At 40.7% G+C, this 21,508-nt stretch overlaps 1 protein-coding gene across 1 annotated transcript in view; it reads right to left on the reverse strand.

The window, feature by feature from the left end:
* The window catches only part of tsc22d3 (TSC22 domain family, member 3), a 36,013-nt gene extending 18,740 nt beyond the window's left edge, over positions 1 to 17,273 (reverse strand). Inside the window, exons 1-3 of the mRNA XM_086136958.1 lie at positions 17,162 to 17,273; positions 15,157 to 16,889; positions 14,701 to 15,047 (exon numbers count right to left, since the gene is read on the reverse strand). Of these exons, the coding sequence (XP_085993084.1) occupies positions 14,701 to 15,020 (320 nt within the window). The 5' untranslated portion in view covers positions 15,021 to 15,047; positions 15,157 to 16,889; positions 17,162 to 17,273. The remainder of the gene's footprint in view (positions 1 to 14,700; positions 15,048 to 15,156; positions 16,890 to 17,161) is intronic.
* Positions 17,274 to 21,508: the final 4,235 nt, after the last annotated feature.

Below are 21,508 nucleotides of genomic sequence, written 5' to 3' on the forward strand. Positions count from 1 at the left end.
TGTTCCTGTAAGTCGTAAGAACATCAATCAACATTTAACTCTTTCATGCACCAATGATAACCTGTAACCTGATAAACTGTCCACTCTAGTGACTGCTGTCCCAGACAGGGTTAATATAGTTTACTATTTCAACTGTTTCCTCATTTTAGGGCATTTTCCACTTCCCAAACCTCTACTAGTATTAAGAATATGTGTGTTATTCCTAGTTACTTAGTCTAAGATTATAAACAGACAGACATGAGTCTAGTGCAGGGGTGCCCATTACGTCGATCCTGATCTACCGGTAGATCTAAGACAGGTCCCAAGTAGATGCGAGGAGTGTCGAGGAAAAAACAAACAAACAACCATTTGTGTGTCTTTGTACATGTTAGTAATACATTTTTTTGTGTTAATGTATGCTGCACCCTAATCATCCTATCAGTCTCATTTTCACCCAAAAAATATTTAAAAAATAAAACAAAGCAGGTAAATCTTGAATTTACGGTGGCGCGTGATTACGTCACGGGAAGTTGTTAGCGCTCAGCAGTCTGCAATTGCAGCTTGTGATCAGAGCTGTTGCGCTCTATCTTTTATCGTTATTATTCTCATTCAGAGTTTGCCTCGTGTACAATTCACCGAGGGCACGGGCAAAGAATAGGAATCTAGGAGGTTTCAGGCTGTTTCTCATCATGGCGTGTGTGTGCGTGCGTGCGCACGCGCGCACTGCCAAGGGTAGATCCCGGGAGGTTAGTTGATCGAAAAGTAGATCTTCGGTCCAAAAAGTTTGGGCACCCCTGGTCTAGTGTATTGTTACGTTGCATGCATATGTACCATATTTTTATGTAAGTGTGGCTTTCCAAAAACATTCCAAACTCTTAGCTCTATACCAATTGATTTTCAGTGGAAGAACGATGTGAAAATAATGATGTTAAGTTGTACACATGTTGAAATTGAAATATATATATATATTTTCTGTGGCAAAAAGAATGGATTCTTCATATGTACCTATGTTTTGGATTAGGCCACAAAAGGAGCATGTATTCTTGTTTTTCATTGAAGTATAAATGTTGCAGCATTGTGAGTGATTGTTTTTCTTGACATTGCAAGTAAAATACAACACACGGGACAACAATTACTGCAACAATACTTGGTATAGCAGGTTTCATGTTTGTTTGTTGTTTGAGATGTTACTCAGAATTTATGACTGATATGAGCGACAATAGTATAATTTACCAATTCTGAGTTAGGAAGTGGAGCAATATGTGTACAGTATATTGGGGAAAAAAGGTGTGTAATCCTGTCACACTGATTATTTAATTGACAAAATATGCAAGTGTTATGGAAGGATTACCTGTGTTTTGCCAATAATGGCATAATGTTCGGCCTGCCTGTTTGTTATGTAACATGGCGAGGATGGGGCACGGTCTGTCCGTCAGACGCCAAAATAATGTTGGTATTTTGCATGTCATAACACTTCGGGCCACGAAATAACCTTCATCTGCCATTCTTTAAAGGACTCGGCGTACACTTACACTCCTACGATCACATCCATATATTTCCGAATGTGAAGTGATTGTGTGAACTATTTTTGGAAATGTTGTAATTTTGAGTACCCGCATTTTCATACTGTATATTTTTGTGAACTCATTTCACTCTAAAAAGATGTGGATACTAATACATGACATTTAGTCAAATCATCCCCACACTGTATGTCGACAAGCACTTAAACTCATCACAACCTACAAATGTTTTTCAAGCACTAACATGTTTTTTTTAGTGGAAACTTTCTAAATATTATATTTCTCCAAAAACAGTCTGTCATGTTTTCACTTTTTCAATAATGAGGTATTTTTCTTTGGTAATTACCAGTTCTGATCATTTGACCTTTCCAAAACTGTTTTCTTCTGACTCATTTCGTGTGGATCAGAAGCAGTTCAACATTTGAGAACTGTTGACATAGGCAAATCCCCTCGGTTGCAGCTAACCTCCAAACCAAAGATCTCCGAGGCACTGAAACGTTGTGACTTCAAGTGTAAGATCAATTTCACTCTTTTGTCAGTGAAGCGCTGACCTCTGCTTCCCTTTTATATGCCACCTTGCATAAGAGCAGACATAAATAGGTCTGTGGCATAAATGGGGCTTGACATGCAGGCTTTTGACATTGATGTGGATGGTCGCTTGAGTGGAATTTGCATAAGTGTGTGGACTGTGTGCAAGACAAATCCAGTTCAGTGGATTCAAGTACCGGAAAGTTTTCAAGGAAACAAGCCACTTGCAAAAAAAAAAAAAAAAGAATAGTTTATTTTTTCCAGGGGAAGTTGAATACCTACAAATTAGTTTTATAGCCTTAAAACTAGATCTCTTTGTCATTTATATTTCAGGCTCTCAAATGATACAATCAGGGTACAGAGCTGGAAGGAACATGGAAATGATCACTTCCTTCCTCTGAGCTGAGCTGATGGCAAAACGGTCATTTTTACCGGTTCAAATTTTCTTTTCCCCTCGATGTGGCAGTGAATGAAATATGAAAACAGGCTGGAGAAAAATGAATCATTTTCTTCTCATCGCATTTTCCTCAAACATGAAGAAGGAATCGAAAGAAAGCGTCCCTCTTGTGATTCCAACATCAGTGATCAGACACTTTTCTGGAGAACGGACATTTACTTTGTGATTCAACTCTTTCTAAAATGTTTCAAATGCAACATACCGGCGGTATATCTGTATTAATTCTGGTCTGCGAGTCATTTTCCCACCATGTCACAGCGGAAGGAATGCAGAACGAGGTCATTTAATGTCGCAAGCTTGATGGTACAATGCAAGAAGTGCGCTAAGCTGGCCCATTTGATACAGGGGCTGGCCTTTGCCATGGTTCAGCTGTTACTTTTAGATGCGGGGACACAAAGACAGAAATGAGGTCTTGGACATGGTACAGCTTGTGAAATGCGCCCATTTGACTCTGCATTCGGCACCCTCTTATCTCAGTACTCATCTCTGAGCTCGGGAAATATCCAAAAGCAATCACAGATTCACTGAAACTTGGCATGTGTTTATGGATCAGATTTCTCTCTTGCAGTCTCTGAGCTAGGAAGTAAGAGAGAGAGAAAGAACCTTATAGAAGTCTACATAATTGCTATCTGTCATTAAGACCAGGTCGGACCTCATGGAACATATCACTCCGTATGTTTCAAATTGCTTTGAGAGGAACTTGTAATGCTCCCAAAAGGCGTTGTTCAAAGTGTCATCATAGCATTTTCCAGGTTACATGTTTCCCCACTGAATGAACTAAAGTACCTACAGGAAGCAAAATTAGAAGAAAACAGGGAGTCGGTCACCCCCGCACTCCTCTTGAAAGATTTCGTACAAGATGTTGGATTGTGTCAACGGAAATTGGTGTCCATTTCACAAAAATAACATTGATGAGGTTAGAAGATAACGGATGTTTGCGCAATAACAATCTCTTCATTGATCGGCTTGAGTTCAGGTTCTTGGAAACTCAACTGGCCAACTTTGCTTTGTCCACCAGTGCACTGTCATGTTGCAACGGAAAAGGGCCAACTCAAAACTTGAAGCGCAAGTTGAAAGCATACAATTGTCCGAATCTTTGCAAGATGACGAATTAAAATTGAAGGCCCAAACCCTGATTGAACACATTTTTTAGGACTTGTGTGTGCACAAACAGTATATTACATTTTCCTCAAGATTTCTTTTTCTCTCTGGCATGTCCCTTTTCAAAAATTGGAACCAATTGCAAGAGCAGGAAACCATATTCATAAAAGTTCAAGAGTGATTCTCATGGTACAACATGTCATTCGCAGTGGCAGGTCATCGTTAATTTACATTATACGGCCAGGCCACATCATCGCTTCCTTATAAACAGCTCTATTGCAACAAGTTGTTCGTGGCCCAATAGCTTCATGGGTTGCCTTCACTTCAATTGCTTTATTTTATTCTGAGGCTACCATGTCAATGTTTCGCAAATGACGAGTTGAACAATGCAGCCCAACTCTTCCAACTCCCTTACATGCTATATTATTGTGTACAGTTTTGCACATCAAATTGGAGATTGTGTCAGCGATTGGGAAAACATGTTTTCTGGTAAACACCCGCATTTCATACATCAAAGTTTAACAGACCAAAATAATCCAGCTGAGTCAGACATGTACTCCCTGGCTGAAATTGATTTTCTTTCCTGTTTCTACAAGCCCATTTCCTTATTGCTCACCATTTGACAGGTGACCTGAGTTATGGGAAACTCAAATTGCACGTTTGCCACAAGAGTTCCAAGCAGTTTATAAGAACAGTGTTTTGTATGTAACAGGACTTGGTGCTGTAACCCTTCCTGCGCTCTGGACATTGTGGCATCATGAACCTCAGAGCAATTTGCAGAAACAAACTTTTGGCAATACCGTTGCTCAAATATTTCAAACTCAAGCATGACGGAAGAACTTCCTCTGCATGCAGGTGAAAATGTATTTTAAAAGCGGTCTTGTGCTCGACTGGTTAGCACGTCAGGCTCACAGTACAGAGGAGCAGGGTTCGATTCCGGTTCCGACCTTCCTGTGTGGCGTTTGCATGTTCTCCCATGCCTGCCTGGGTTTTCTCCCACACTGCAAAAACATGTGTGGCAGGTTCATGGAACACTCTAAATTATCCCTAGGTGTGAGTGTGAGCGAGGATGTTTGCTTGTCTATGTGTACCCTGCGATTGGCTGGCAATCAGTTCACGGTGCACCCCGCCTACTGTCCGAAGACAGCTGGGATCGGCTCCAGCACGCCCCGCAACCCTTGTTGTAAGTTATCAGAGTATATGTATAAGTGGATCAGAAAATGGATGGATGGATGTAGAAAGTGTCTCTGGCAAGAAATTCTAATGTTATGGGGCATCACTGCAAATTTATTTGAGAAGCATTACACTGATGCCTAACAGTATGTGTTTGTGCCTAGAGAGAGGAACAGCCTTTCCAAGAAGTGACATTCAGTATTGCAGAATTCTATCTTTAAAAAAAAAAACAAGCAAAAAAAAAAATCGGTTTTATTCTGTTGGAGAACATAATAGCTTCTTCCCTGCGGCGCTTGGAGAATGACGCGCATGAAGCGTCTAATCTGCATTTTCCCGCCATTTTAACAGGAATTCTGAATCAGAATGTGATATCAGATTCTCACTTTTCCTGTCCAGCGATCTAAAAAAAACCCCTGTGAATTCCACGTCAATGAGAGTGGGACAGAACAAATAAGCCTTTGCTCCTTAGCCATGGTGCTTTTATCATGGAAGACATTCGAGTCTCTCCGCAGATATTTTCTGTTTTCAATGCTTCAGTTTCTTGCATGCCAACTTGCAGACTGATGAGCATAATGGCGCGCTCGCTTGACCCTGCGTGAGTTACGCAAGGTGTGTCAACGTCTACTGTCTATTTAAAGGCAGTAATTGTATCATATTGACTACTTGTGAAACTATTACTCAGCACTGTCTGGTCTCAAGTCACGGAAAGGGACGTGTGTGTGTGTGTGTGTGTGTGTGTCTGCGTCTGTGTATTGGGAGGGTTAGATTACGTGTGTTGACAGACTTCTTAACTGTATGAATGGGTGCCATTGCCAAGGTCCAAATAGATAAGCCCAGCGCACAAGTCTCCAAAATCTCCACCCCGTGCTCCCCCCCCCCACTCCGCCCCTCCCTTTGCATTATATAAGACTAACGACTGCCAAACAACACAACAGTGATGTAGGCTGAGGCAAAGCAAATAGGAAGTTTGAAGAAATGGGAAAAGGAGAGGATGTGTTCTATTCTTTTGAATGAAGGGCGGTTATGCACCGAAGACTGCAGGCTTGTTTTCTTTTTCACCGACATATTGTCCGACTGACTCTTTGCAAAGACACCTTATTTCATTTTGCGCTGACCCATTTTCCATTGGAGTTGTTTCAGTTGTCGGTTAGTTTCCAATTAACGGTGTGTTTACGCGACAAATCCACGGGGTTAGTTCAAAGCGTTCTCAGCAGACACTAACAACATACTTTCAAGCTTTGCTTCAGCACATTCCTCAACACGTGGATATCGGGATATTATGATGTACGAGACAGTCGTAACAAAATAACAAGGTTATCCTGTCTTGATATTTGAGGTTTTAAGCTTGATGCACAAGTTGGAATTAGTTTTTTTTAAGTGACCCGACAGGGCAACCGTGACTCCATTTCGCAGTTGGTTGAGGAGTCCGCATTTACAAAGGCACCGTTACTGCTGTGGATGAGAAGGTGGATAAGCAGCAAGCTGTGATGCGGAGGATTTGACTCTCTCAGCAGTATAGAATTATAATCCTCCAGTGGAACATGACGGGTGCTGTCTGAGTAGCCCGTTGTGCAGGACAGAACATCTTAGCTGGATTCCTTTGTGATGTCTCAACAATAACACTACAGTGTGGTTCACCTTTGTGAACCAACCATGTGTCTTTTATGTATGTAAGCTGACATGTACTGTAAGGGTGTTATCAAGGCTAGAATATAAGGTTAGGGCACGGTAATTTTTTTATTGTCGTTTGATTCACAATAAATATATAAACGTCCTACGTAAGTCACACAACAGATTCCACAAACATTTGAATTTGTTGTGTTTAAATTGAACTGTTTTGTCAGAAAACGCACTACATTTTGCTGATTGGCATTTTCATAACATCGATAGTGTCAGCGTTTTTTTTCAAAGTGTTTCTATCGTTACCCAGCAAATAAATAAAGACTATACAAAACAAAGTGCCATCAATTCCCATTATGCTGACCCTAATTACATGAGGACAAAAGAGGCAATATAGCCATACTAGTGAAGCGTTGCATCAACCAGTGCGGTAAGGGTGTGGTTCCCTCTTTGCTCATCATCATTGTTCTGTGTGTTTTGTGAGGCTGTTCAGGTGTTAAATGTCAGGTATGCATTATGAGTTCTCACGCAAAAATCATCCGTTCGGCGGCTATTCAAACAAGCACAGTAATGAGGTTCAAAGAATCCATCATGATTTAAAGTGGACCCTTCGCAAAATTTGAAGCATGTATCGACAAAGTCAGTGGCCCAGAACATAAGCGAATGTACCCAATTAATATTTCTAGTTTGTTTTTTTCTATTGGCCCATTTATTGTGTATAATTTTTGTATAATTTTTTTTGAATTTTTTGTTGAAATTGTCATTTCATATAGCAATGTATGGGAGTTTAGATTTAAATATAAATTTGACTGTTTTAAACTCAAAGAAGGCCGACATTCAGAGCAAACTCATTGCACTTCAATGTAAACATCGCATCATGTGCACGTATAGTGATGACCCCTCACTTGTGTATACTGTTGAAACAAGTCCATTCAGATAATGTTGTTCAAGCATAACTGCTCCGAAATTATCAGATGTGGCTTGCATGCCTCTGGGCAACATTCATTTCCTCTGTGTCCAAAGGTCTCACACACTTGCCACATGTGGTCATCGTTATATACGGTGGGTGTCCTTGCTGGATTGCATAACTTTGTGCCAGTGTATCAAATACATCGTCTTGCACGAAAGCTATTTTCTGATTTGTATTGCAGAGTGGAGTTTTTATTCCCCCTGGGGTCTGCGACACAGCTGGATACTGTCTCCACTGCATTGTTGGACGGTGGTTCAGTAGTCCCCTGGACCACGGCCACACTGGTGGTCTGAGGCCAGTGTGAGGGACATTTTAAGGCATCTTGGCTACCAGGACGTAAATGTTGGGACAGCTTAGATATCTCAAGTCAGTAAAGTCATCTTGATAACTCCTTATTTCACAAATGTGGGGGACATTTTTTGTCACCTATCAGGTGTCTTTTATATGGCTCAAAATGACTGGATGAAGAAGTCGAAACAACTGAATCAGTCTTTGTGCAACTTCTTGTCTTGCATGAACCTGATTATTTGGAATGCTTTTATGTTAAGCTTTTTGCTTTAGCAATACTGGAGCTCAGGATAGTCTTGATGACTTATTTTAGTGACTGTTCCTATTTGGAGGATTGTATAGATAAACTGATTCTTGTTTTCAGATCCCATGTGAGCTGTTAAAATTCTTTCGTTTTTTCCACATGAACAAACTATTTGATTGGCTTCGTGTCAGAGCTGCAGACTCTTTGCCCTTCTTTCCTATGGCATGCTGAGGTGTTCAGTGGCTGCTAAATATCTATGAGTGACGGTCTGAAATAAAGGTGACTAAAGCAGCACTTTCAGTCAGGCCGTGAGTTGCTTTCTTAGCCTTAAAGTAAATCAGCACATTTCCCTCTGGTTTTAATCTCAGGAAATCACAAAACTGAACCTCCTTAGGCTTTCCTAGCTTGATATTTTATCAACCTTGACTCATTTATATTTGCTGGCCACTGTCTGATGTTTAATTCCAAAAGATGACCTAGTACATTCTCTATTGCAAAACACATTTTTTAAAAAAACTGTCATATATGCAAGATTTAATCTCAATCCAAGCCCTCGCTCTCAAGAACTGGAAAAATATATGAACTCCAGCCAACCTCAACAAAGCAGATTTGTGCCACCGCTTGTGTGCAAATGCAAACAATTTTCTAGTTCTGACAATAAAGTCTAGCCGAGACAATTTACATGACCCGTAACACTCTTAAGGAACAGTTCCAGGAACAAATTGTGCTGGCCGCATGCAAACTGTGTTTGTCTGGCAAACATTTACACGAACATTCTGGCACATGCTACCTCTGATGCATGAATGTCAGATGTTTTCGTTGTTTTAATCTAGGAAGATGGTTTGGCAGCGTACCATGGGATCATATTCGATAGGCTAGAATCCTTCGCTAGAATGCTAAAATTGAAAATGCTTTTTTTGGATCAGGTTTATTTACATGCCCGAGAAAGTATTTCTATTGTCCGTCCTCGTCTGGTTTACTTGGCTTGACCAGCCCTTCTCATTTTCGTCAATCAACGCTTTGCTAATCTGTGTCTGCTTCCAATTGCCTGTTATCTGCAAAATTAATCTGGGTGCTCACGCATGCACATGTATGATAATGACATATATTGTCTTTTTGTCTCCATTGAAATGCTTTTGAAGACTGTCAAGAAAAATTATTAAGCAGCAGGGGCCTTAAAACGGCTTGATCTGACATCATATCAGGAAGACAAGTTTGACTCTCAAAGTCTTTCAAAAATCGTATTAGTGGTGACTAAAAACAAGTAGCCTGGACTTTTTTAAAGACCTTTGTACATATTCTCTTCGTTTTATGTGTCCCAATCACTTCTTTTCATAGACACTATCATGCTTTGCTGTGGTATCTGCCTTCTGAAACATTTCAAGTTCTTGTTTGCACTTCTGGGGTTTTTTTTCTGAATTTGTATTCAACAGCCTCCAGTTATCACCCCATATATGCCACTTTAAACATTTTGAATACGTTTGATGGATCGAACTTGTCCAAAGAGCAAAGCAATTATTTATGCAAAGCAACTTTCAGGGAATTCATTTGAGTAAATATGAACAGGTCATTCAAAGCAAGTAGTACAAACACATACTGCAATAAGTAACAATCGTGGCATTGGCGTTCGAGTAAACATGAGTCTGAGGATATATATAGAAGATTGTCAATCATGTTAGCCTATGATTCTATGAGTATCAATCACAGACCACAGATGACATTTATGTCCTCATTTTTTGTTCCGGTATGAGTGACATGTTTGTATATGTTGCTCACACAATGAAATAAGAACCTATTTTACCTCATTGACCATGTCTTTCGAACGTTAAACTGCTCTTATGTCACAAGTTTGCAAGTTGAATCACAATCAAGGGTGATCAAGAACGTGACCTGCAACATCAGAGCTATTTTCCAAAATGAAGCAGTGGAGGTTGTCCACCATGCCTCAGTTGCAGTTTACATAAATGTTTTTTTTTGGTCTCCTACTGACTGTTTTATGTCTGGTATGCGATGTTCTATGCATATTTAACAGCTCGGCGATAAGAACGGCAGCAACACAGGTAAAAATTAACTAGGTTTTATTTGGTAGCTGCAATTGTTAACTGACTAAAATACTAATAACACTTATTATTCCGCTGATAAAACACTGGAATAAAAAGATGAAAAGTACCCTTGATATCACTCATCTAGACCAAATCTGGGTTTAGATAAGATGTGTTATGTAATGCGAGGTGACCTTTTCATTTTCAAGACTCAAACGATATATCTAATAGGCCTCCGACTATATTGTCACTGTCTGGCTGAAACCTCGTAAGTCCAAAAATGGTCAAATTATTATTATTTTTTTCCTCACATATCAACTCAGTTGTCTTTCCCGACTTGATCTGTTATTTCAATTTAATGCAAAATTACCAATGCAAATCTTTGAAAATATCTTGACAACAAATACAGTGCCGCTTGAACGCAACTTGTTTGAGAAGTGGTGCAAAACTGCTTCAGTTTCTTCGTTCTGCAGAAGCTCTGTGGTGTGATTGTCGCCTCTATTCAACATCTGGATGCGTTTTAGACAATGAGTGAAAACAGTAAGGTTAGCTTCATTTAAATTGGCTTTTATGATGAAATTGGATTGCTGTGATGCTTCATTGCAGAAGGAAAATGATGAGTCATGGAGTTAAGTCTCCGTTTCATACTAATATTCGCTTCATAGAGGGGGTTAGCTCATTGTTTTATTTATTACATCACTCATGAATAAAGACCTTTAAGAAGTTATTTGAAGATGATATCGGACAGAACTTTGCTTGTAACATTTTAAAAGGCTATTTGCACGCTGGGAGCTTGAACTGACCGTCGACTTTGAGGTGCACGGCTGCCACCAGTTCCGTGTTTTACTCTACTGTTGTAATCAATGCCAACGTAATAAATAAAATGAATAAATTACAAATTTAATTAGCAAGTGAACCTATTTTTGGGGTACTGTTGTGTTTTTGAGTGTGAAATGGGATACTGTTATGATAGCAATACAGTATAAGGAATGATACAACTTGAATGAAGCCGTGTCTGAGGATTCAAACAAGCTGATTTTTTTTTTGTCACTTCCTGTCAAGTTGTCATTTTGACAGTACGAGCATACCATCCGACACCGACTATGTTCTCTTTTTGAGGGTGGGCACTCTGGTCAGGAGGCTTGTTTTACTGCACTAACTCGTTTAGCGCAAGTTAGCAAATACGATTTGGGATCATTTAGCCAAGGCATGTGGTTTTAAATCAGCAACGCTTCATCAGAGAAAAGTCAGAAAATATTCTATAAAATTTGAAAATATTTGAAAAAACTTCTGTCCTCTATGCTCAAAACATCCTACACTGCAGTGCTGGGCTTTATTGTAATTTAACAGGACCATCAGTATATAAAACGCTCACATTTGCCACTTTGCAAATTTTGAATAAAGAAACCTAAAATGGATTTCCAGAGCAATGTGTTGCAATGCAGTCGCTCTGCGGAATTTGAAGGAAAATAAAACACTTTCAACACTAAAACTGATTTCAAGGTTGAAGCCCCTAGCCTTAAAAAATATATTTACTTCGGCCTTGAATACTTCCATCATTGAGAGAGCCACTCAGTCCAAATATATAGCTGTATGGCTTGATGATAAATCCGACCATTAATCCATTTTACGTAGCGCTTATCTTCACTTAGGTCACGGGTGGATGGTAAATGTACTTTTCGAAAATTGGTTAATTGTGGAGGAAACAAGCTTCCTTTGTCCCGAGGAAAAAGGATTATTGAAGCAATGTTTTATCTGCTCTGGACTATGGTGATGTAGTCTTCAGACATGCTTCTGTTACTTCACTAAGATCCAAGTCATCATCGGGGACAGAGCCTTCAGCCGCTCTACCCCTCGTCTTTGGAACTCACTCCCACTTGACCTCCGTAACACAGACTCATCATCCCTCTTTAAAACTAGACTCGACACACCTATTCCGGACTGCTTATTCACTTTCATGTTGCCCATATCATTTGTCATTTTAATTGCTGTTTTATGTTCTGTTATCTTATGATGGTTTTATGTTGTACGGTGACCTTGAGTGTCCCAAATGGTGCCTATAAATGTAATGAGTTATGATTTTTTCTATTATTATAATAATCCTTTGGATTACGTGAACCATTCAGCACTCAAATTCATCTCTGTGGTGCTTGCTCTATCTATCAGTGGGTTGGTCGGCCCTCTTTTACCATTAGGCTTGAGATCCACTGGCTATTTATTTTTAACGTACTCACTGGTGAATATCTCACTTACATCACCAACATTATCGATTGCCATGTTGGGTAATACTAAACGCATTCCAACGAGTTGCTTCTTTTAAAAACTCCGAGAGCTTCTAATCTTGTTTGAACTGCTTTCAGTTAGTGCCCCTCCTAGGAATTTCCTGCAAAACTCAATGAACTGGCCTTCCCTCTTTCCCATCTCTCCCACTTAAAATTTATGCTGAATGTATTTTTAACTTTTTCTTGTACATGTTTAAGACAATCTATTGTTTATTTCCAGTGATGGGCATGTCGGTCAGATCATGAACTAACCCTAACTCTCACGCCTAACCCTAATGCTAACCCCTAATGCTAACCCTCTAACCCCTAACCCTAAACCCTAATCTAACCCTCTAACTCCTCACACAACCCTAACCACTAAACCCTTACCCAAACCCTAACCCCTAACCCAAACCTCACTTTTTCCTTTCCTCTGTTGCCAAGTGCTCGCTAATGTGAGGTTCAGTTGATTTTCTTGTATACGTAGAAGGTGTGTCAGAAACGTTTCAGGACTGGTGTCACAAAATATATATTTGAAGGAGTTGTTTGTCGTTTAGATGTCAAAGTCATCCCCCAGAGCCTAATGTCCTATTCCAGACTTATTCATACATTCCTGGAAGATTTTTTTTTTTTCGGGATATTCCACCGCCCCATTAGCATGGCCACCTTGATGTTCCCCAGGTATTAAAACTCTTTGAAGACACCAGTGAACTTGGCAAAGAGGAAAACACAAAGGTAAGGTGAGAAGGGTGGTTGCTCTCGTAAGGAGATGATTTTCAGTTTCAGCCAGCAACTGTTGGATGCTCAGGGCATTCTGCGTTTGTACACTGTCATTGTAAAGCAGCCATGAGTTGTCCTCTTACAAATCTGGCCCCTTTTCGCATGCTGAAAAAAGCAAATGCCACACAACCTCTTTGTAGATGTGCTGACTGATCGTCCTGCCAATACTGAAGGGAGAACTCAGTTTGTATCCATCCATCCGATCCGCTTATCCTCACAAGGGTCACGGGGGTGCTGGAGCCCATCGCAGCTGTCTTCGGGCAGTAGGCGGGGAACACCCTGAACCGATTGGCATCCAATCGCAGGGCACACACAGACAAACAACCATCCACGCTCACACTCACACCTAGGGACAAATTCGAGTGTTCAATCAGCCTGCCTTGCATGTTTTTGGAATGTGGGAGGAAACCGGAGTACCCGGGGAAAACCCACGCAGGCCCAGGGAGAACATGCAAACTGCAAACAGAGAGGCCGGAGCTGGAATTGAACCCGGTACCTCTGCACTGTGAGGTCGACGCGCTAACAACGGGACCACCGGGCCGCCCCATAGTTTGTATTGGTTGAAATAAATATTTTGTGGCACCATCTCTGGCACTCCTCGTATATACATGTATATGAAGAACGTGGTTGTTGACAATGTGTAAAGTGCCTTAAAGTGTCTTTCGTGAGCTATATATATATATATATATATATATATATATATATATATATATATATATATAGGCCATATTCACCAGAGAGACTGGTTATTACCGGTAATATATATAATATATATGCATATACCGGTAATATATATAATATATATGCATATATATATATATATATATGCATATACCGGTAATAACCAGTCTCTCTGGTGAATATGGCCTATTTTCAAAAAATATTTTTGTCACGTTATTAGATATTAAATCAACAGAGTTGACACTATAAATTAAACTGAATTGACAAGACATTGACTTGTTTAATATGTCGAGCGGATGTGAAGAGTAAAGCTATCCCGAGCGAATGTTGCAAAGTAACATTGATGGAAAGGTGGTACAACTGCTCATTTCAGGATTAAGTAATTCGATAGTATCTCCCAAACAATCTTAACACTTTATCTGTCAGGGATGTATCTTTTCCTCGCAAACTCATTTCTTCAAAAAACATTTGGCAGTTATGCGTAGGCCTCCTACGAGTTTCAACTGACCTCTCGTCATAAAATATCGCTTAAATGAATTCCTTGTGATGACAAGCTCAAGCATTTCAATAATTGTGTGTTCTCACTTTAGATTGGATTTTACTGACCTCACTTGGCTTTCTTCCCCAACAAAATGCCTTTATTGTTTTCTACTTTCGGTGTGAAGGTTGGGGTGGTTCCAGGAAACATGTTTGACGGTGAGCAAATCCATCAACAATTCACCCAGTCAAGCAGGTTGCAAGGGTTAACAGATAGATGCTGTCCTATAAATAGGCACCCCTTGGATTGGATACACTGCTTTATATGCTTAGTTTTGGACCGATATTGCAAGTGGAAACCTTATCATAACCGCAACGAACCCTATTCTTAATCCACGACGATTAACACTTAGGTCAGAAATAAGGTGCTGATCCAAAGAGACCCGATTAGTCTGCAGCAGCCACCTGGTTCAAGGAAAAAACAATAACGAGCGCATAGGGTATAACCTAATAAAAGCATTCTTTATGTGGTGACGAATATGCACAAATGAGACATGTAAAGCAGATTGGGAGACAAACCTATGGAAGAAGAGCAAGATGGACAACATGGTCTGGTCAATGTTGCTGTTGCAGATTCCCTCATTGAGCAGGAAGCAGGGGTCCCTCACAACCGACTCCAGATGGTCCTGACGCATGATGTTATTCAGCTTGTCCGTGTTGAGGTTTTGGTACATCAGCTGGTTGCGGAGTTGGCGGAAGTGACTGACACTGGGGCTCGTGGGACTGGCCAGCGTCGTGCTGAGGCCCTGAGACAGCGAGTCATCACAGCCGTTGGCCAGGTCCAGGCAGCAGCTGCAGCAGTCCAGGCCGATGGGTGAGCGACATTCATCGTCTGACATCTTGGAGGACAGGTGGATCAGGAGGTGCTAGTATGGGAGTTCCAGACAAGGATATGAAAAGTAAATGGAAAGTCAATATTGTGCTGGCATTCCTCAGCTCTCGCAGAGCAACAGAAAGGGAAAGAACCTGCCTTACCGTCACGCCTGCAGTCCAGGACCAAAATGAGGTGTGGCAGCAGGTTCAAGTCTTCCCTGAGAAGTGCAGTCCCACTGGGCCACTTTGCCTGCTCCTATCCTTGTATCTGCCCTTCTGCGGCTCTGTTGCGTTTAGCCTTTTGTCTCGGGCCAACACCGCTGCTGTGTTTTCCTACTGTTGCAGGAGAAAGAGTGAACACCCCCCTTCCTTAAAACACAAACATGCTCTCACACACATTCAGCAGGAGTGCACTTAAAAGCAGCACCCAGAAGCTGCTTGCTGCTTATCACTTTTTTTCCTTGCACTTTTTTTTTTTTTAGTTGTGCTTGAGAACACAGAGGGAAGAAGCAAAGACAAGCGGTGACGAAGAGGGCGGGGAAACCACTGCGATTGGTACAAAGCAAGACTGTTAACATGCGCCAGGGCCCTCCTCTTTTAGGTTTGAGCCAAGCTCTGTGCACATTGGGGAAGAGAGACAGCAAGGGAGGGAACATTTTTGAGCATGCTCTAAACGTGCAGCAAAAGACCTGCCATGCTGACAGCGTGAGGAGTGGCTTGAGGGAACATGCACAAAACCACATGAGCGTGAGTTCATTGCTGAGCTGTGAAAAACAAGAGAGAGGAAAAAAAACCTAAAGACATAACATGCACTTAAAAATGCTTTATTTAGTCCAGAATACAGTACAGGTAGTACTATTTTGGTTAATATAGTACCGTACTTTCTTCAATAACTGGGCCTTTTCCAATGTGTGCAGCAATTTGTCTTTACAATAATAATGATGCCGACTTTTTTTCTTGAATGTCAGATGTTAATTTAATAGGCTTTATTTGTCGAGTTACATAGGTCACAGTAGTGTTGAATGCAGTGGTAGGCCATCAAAGTCATCAAGGACTGATTTACATTTCCAAGCACTGAATCAGATTTACAACCTCAAAAACAACATGTTTGATGATATCCTATTCATTTCTGTCCAACAGTCGGCAGTATCTTCATGTCATAATGTTTTATCTTGGCTGCACTGCTTCTGGTTACAGTGCTAAATGTACAGTATGTGGATGTTAGATTATTTTGTCCAGTCAGATTTCAGGGTCTATGCGCTGCATTCAGAATCAGGTGTTCTGATTATGTCATTGAAACTATTAGCAATGGGATCATTTCAAAAACCAATCATATGTCAAATTCATCCAAAAAGGGTAAGTGAGCTGGCACACTCGGTGATGGCAGCCTTTCAGTCCTCTGATTGGTTGGTCAGAGCAAAACTTGTAACAGCCAAGTTCAACTAGCCAAACCTGTCTGCAGTGAGCTCCACACAGTAGATTTAATCATCAGCAAGGTAAAGTTATAAGTTGTTATATCACACACATCAACCCAGCAGCACGGCATCACTGAGGTAGTAGAGTGGCCAACCGAAAAGTTGTGGGTTCAAACATGTCAAAATGACCTTAGCAAGATACTGCACCCCCAGTTGCTCCTTATTGTGTATCATCGGCAGGTGAATGAGAAGATCGTGTGAAAGCACTTTGAAGATAGAGAAGTGCTACTGTACACAAATAAAAGCGAAGGCATTTGGGGAACTAATTAAGTTAAATTTAATTAACTTGCTTAACTTGATCAGGATCGTTATCAGGCTTCTGCAAAGCTTGCTGTTGAGATGACTTGAATCAGGTGTGTTGGAGGAGGGAAACATCCAAAACGTGCACGACAGGGATCCTTGAGAACCCGACATGGCCATCTGCGGATTAGACTGTCTCAGTGTACCTAATCTCGTCAATATCTGATTTACCTTTGCATTCCAAGATTAATTATTCAATGAAACGTTACGGACTGTGCTTGTTTTTCTAGTCCTACGGGCAAATTGAGTCTCTGACCTCTCTTCTGGTTGGTTACAAATTGCTCAATTTCGTTTTCGCTTGTCATCTAGTTTCACATTGGTTAAGAGAAAGTCATACTAGTACAAATGCTTCAAAAGCCTTGCAAATAACACACAGTCATTATTTGACAGACCTGTCTGCAGATGGCTGCTCATGTTGGCGGAGAACGACAAGATAATTGCCTGTAGTATGTGTTTCTCCGAGGCATGTTGCAGTGACAGCCCCACAATGCAACGACGGGGAGCGTGGGATCAATTAATTAGAGAAAATGACTGACAATATGGTGTGAGGATACACTCTGTGGGTGAGGTGGACGATTTCAAGCCGACACTTCCCTCTTGTGGTTACTTGGTGACACAGCAATGTGTCAAATATCGCCTGGATGCCTTCATTATAAAACAAGAGGGTGAAAAAACACATTGTTGACTGACCATCAGGAGTTGCGGGAGTGACTTTCTTGCATACACTGAACACAAACAAACGCAGGGAACATTTACATTGCACAGGCAGCTTGTCTCAATAGATTAATGGTTTACCATGTTTGTGCAATAATGTGAGCAGTCAGATGTTTTGACTAAACAATTTTCAAAACTACTGGAGCGCGATCAATAAAAGGTTTCTGCAGCGCAGTGAAGTCCGTGTCCTAAAGTGCTCGTGGTGTCCCCATCATAATGGCTTAGTCCATGTGAAAAGGTAACAATGATTTAACTCTGAGGTCTTATTTTAAGTGTCCAAATATTTGCTCACATAAGTCTACTTAAATGTAAAATGTTTAAAAAAAAATGAAATTTTTTAAACTTTTTTTTTCATTTTTACAAACACAAGACCCATAAAGGACACTGGTAACAAAGAACCAGGAAAAAGAAAACGCTTGCAAAAGGCAAGGAAAGAGAAAAATGTCAATTGTTTGTCAACTCCAAGGACAAGAGAATCCAATGGATGAGAATACGCAACAAGAAAATACTATTGTGAAATACTAATTGAAAAGGTATGAGGAAAAAATGTCAAGAGTGTCTCTAGTAAATTAAAGCATTTGGAGTCGTGATCAAGTCTTAATAATCCGACAGCCAGTTGTCAACGTGGTATGGTTTTTAAAGGCACCTTGGTAACAAGGATGATTAGTGTCAAGTGTGGCTCATGAGGGAACACCCACTCTCCAGCTGGAGATTGAAAAAACAAAGCAAACAGGACAGAATCATGACAAAATCATATTGGACATTTTGCATATGGCTTTGATTTGCAGTCTATTCAGTCATTTTGGGCTAATTGCGCATTCAAAAAAACATTCATATGAAAAGAAATCAAGTTTTCAATGACATAACTGTCATATAAAGAGTACCGTAGATGTTTTAACCAGAAGCAGATATGGCACAGGTTGAAAAGTAAAAGTCTTTATCTACAAAAAATATGAAGTAACAACAGAGGGCAGGACTGGATGCAGAAGACATGGAAAAAAGTATAGTCTACCGAAACATCTGTGCAAAGTATGGACTGGAAACCCCAAGGTCAAAATGGGAAACACCTCCGAAGGTGGCGGAAAATGACCGAGCGAAGTACTTGTGGGACTTCCAGATCCAGACTGACAAGATGGTAATGGCGAACCAACCAGATATCGTGATCATAGATAAAGGGCAGAGGAAAGCCGTTGCAGTGGATGTAGCGGTCCCAAGTGATGGAAACATCAGAAAGAAGGAACACGAGAAACTCGAAAACTACCAAGGGCTCAGAGAGGAGCTGGAGAGAGCCTGGAAGGTAAAGGTGACAGTCGTGCCTGTGGTGGTCGGAGCACTCGGGGCAGTGACCCCCAAACTAGATGAGTGGTTGCAACAGATCCTGGGAACAACATCAGACATCTCAGTCCAGAAAAGCGCAGTGCTGGGAAGAGCAAGGATACTGCGCAGAACCCACCCATTGTGTGGAGAGTTTACATCGTCCAGTACTGTATGTATTGTCCAATGTATGTGGTGTAGCGTATGTGTTTGTATTGTTCAATGCATGCAGCAGCAAGGAGGGCATGTCCTCCGAGACAAGTTTCTCCTATGGGAGACCAAATAAAAGGTCAGATCAAATCAAAATAAAGGTGATGACATATCCATCCATCCATCAATCCATCCAATTTCTAATCCGTTTATCCTCACAAGGGTCGCGGGGGTGTTGGATCTTATTCCTTCGGGCAGTAGAACTCAATGCTCAACACGCTGAACTCAATGTCTCATTCTGGTGACTCTGAAGGTTCTGATCACGAAATTTCATCATAGTTGTTTAATTACACCGCAAAGTTATAATTTTCCCATTGTACAATAAACGAATGTGCAATGTTACATACTTTTAGTCAAACTCAAAGAACATCTTTCAACTAAAACCAGTATATTGGCACTTGGGGGCATTGAAAGTAGCCAAAAGACGCCACTGAAATTTGCTATAAATGCATCCTCCTCTCGAGGCTGCCAGCGGTCAGACAGGATCAAACAAATTCATACATTGCTTGGTGAGATATGCCGTTCAATCCCGAAACCTCTTTGCACATTGCGCTCTCTTTAGAAAGTGGGCCCTAAGGCATGTCGGGTAAGGCTTCTGTTCCAAACAAGTATCCGCTATTTGCAGAGAGTCTTTCATCACAGGGAGCATTCAGCCCAGAGTCCAAATAGTCAGCACTGGTTCTCTCTGAAGCAGATTCAGGCCATGACATAAGCTTTGGAAGTAATTAATGTTTTCACGAAAACGAACTGGGATTCTTGGCTCCAACCGTCAAGGTCAAATCTCGCCGGCTCTTTCTTTCGCAGTGTGGATTTCGTCTAATTCCCTTTTAGCTTTATCTCCCACTCTGTCTCACCTTTCTTTATTGACTTTGACTTCATATCTGCCACTGTTTGGCCTCAGTTTGCTTTCTATCAGCTTTATTCGACATGTGTGACGGGTTTCCCGTTAGTGGGAAAACCCCCGTTGTGCTCTGTCACTTGTGCTTTCATGGAAAAGCTAAAAAAATAAATAATAATAATAAAATAGACATTGCTGAGTTGGTTTTTTTTTCTTTCGGCTATCCCCCACAATGTGCAACTTAACATTGAGTGCTGGCATTCCGCCGACAGCTCTGGAGTTTTCTTTATTTCTGCATATATTGCTTATTAGGAGGAATAAGACATATGGTATTGTGGGTTGTTCTTCCTGTAGCATATACATTTATTTGGAAAACTAGAACATCTAGAATCCAACGGTTCTTTGAAGAAGTGGGAATAAATAAAAAACAAAACACACAAAAAACATTCCCATCAGTAAGAAACTGCTCACAAAGAAGTATTTTAGATATTTCTGAACATAAAAATGGTGTGTTTATGCCAATGCAGGATGTCTATATTGATATTTTCACCCGCCTCTGTTGCCAGTGAACATTTTACAGCAACTTCCGTAAAATGGAACTACACGCAACTAGCAATCACTAAGTCATTGATTATCTTTAATGGAAGTGAAAATAAATCAAACAGCCACCCAGCTAAAAGCTTGCAGTAAAGGATATGACACTGCTTGTTCAAGCTTATCTTGAAAGAGCATTCTGGCTTTGCCCTTTATAGTGTTCTTGTTGCAAATTCTCAACCTCTACCTACTCCATTTTGACAACTCCTTTTTCATCTATTAATGTGGTCCTGTCACCTAGATTAAACAAGAAACAGCAAAATCAGTAAACTGAGAATTATCCATCCGCATCATGGCATTGCTTTGAAAATCCATCTATTTTTAGTCAAGTACGGCATTGCCCCCAGTGAATCGGCAAAAGAATAGATGTGTTTATTTTCAACTTTCTCATGTTTCGGTGGTGACTGAGGAGTCTAAAAAGCAACAAACGCAAGTTATGCGATAACTGTTTGGGGACTGATTGACTGCTGCTGATAAATGGCTGTTTGTTTGTTCCTGCAGCTGCCTCAATCGCAGTTTGCATTTGTGCGGCCAGTCTGGGAGGATGTGCGTCTCAATGGTACATTATGGGGGAACATGCAATTTCTCCAGCAGCTGGTGCAAAAATAAAACATAACACTCACTTCAATGGCGATTAACTCATTCACTCCCAGAGACATATTTATATCTCTTCTCTTTTCACACTCCAAACGTTCAACCCCAGAACGTTTTTTTTTCCATTTTTCCAAGACTTACGGTAAAAAAAACAAAAAAACAAATGGGGTCTAGAATTGGCTGGTATTGAATGAGTTAACCTCTTCTCGCGAAATTTTGTGATCATTTGACATTAATTTTCAGACTGCAAGCATGTGTGCTCATTTGCATGAATGTGTGCGTTTATAAATCGACCAGATACTACATTATGATTGCTTGCACTATGATATCCAATATGAGATATGTAGCAATAATCTCGACACAGAAATCAATGTTGATTGACACTAGTATCCATACATCCATCCATTTTCCGATTTGCTTATCCTCACTAGGGTTGCGGGGTGGGTGGGGGGGGGGGGGAGTCTATCCCAGCTGT

The sequence above is a fragment of the Hippocampus guttulatus genome, chromosome 2, assembly GCF_054856545.1.
Source record: "Hippocampus guttulatus isolate MCC_2025c chromosome 2, RoL_Hgut_1.0, whole genome shotgun sequence".
Classification (NCBI taxonomy): domain Eukaryota; kingdom Metazoa; phylum Chordata; class Actinopteri; order Syngnathiformes; family Syngnathidae; genus Hippocampus; species Hippocampus guttulatus.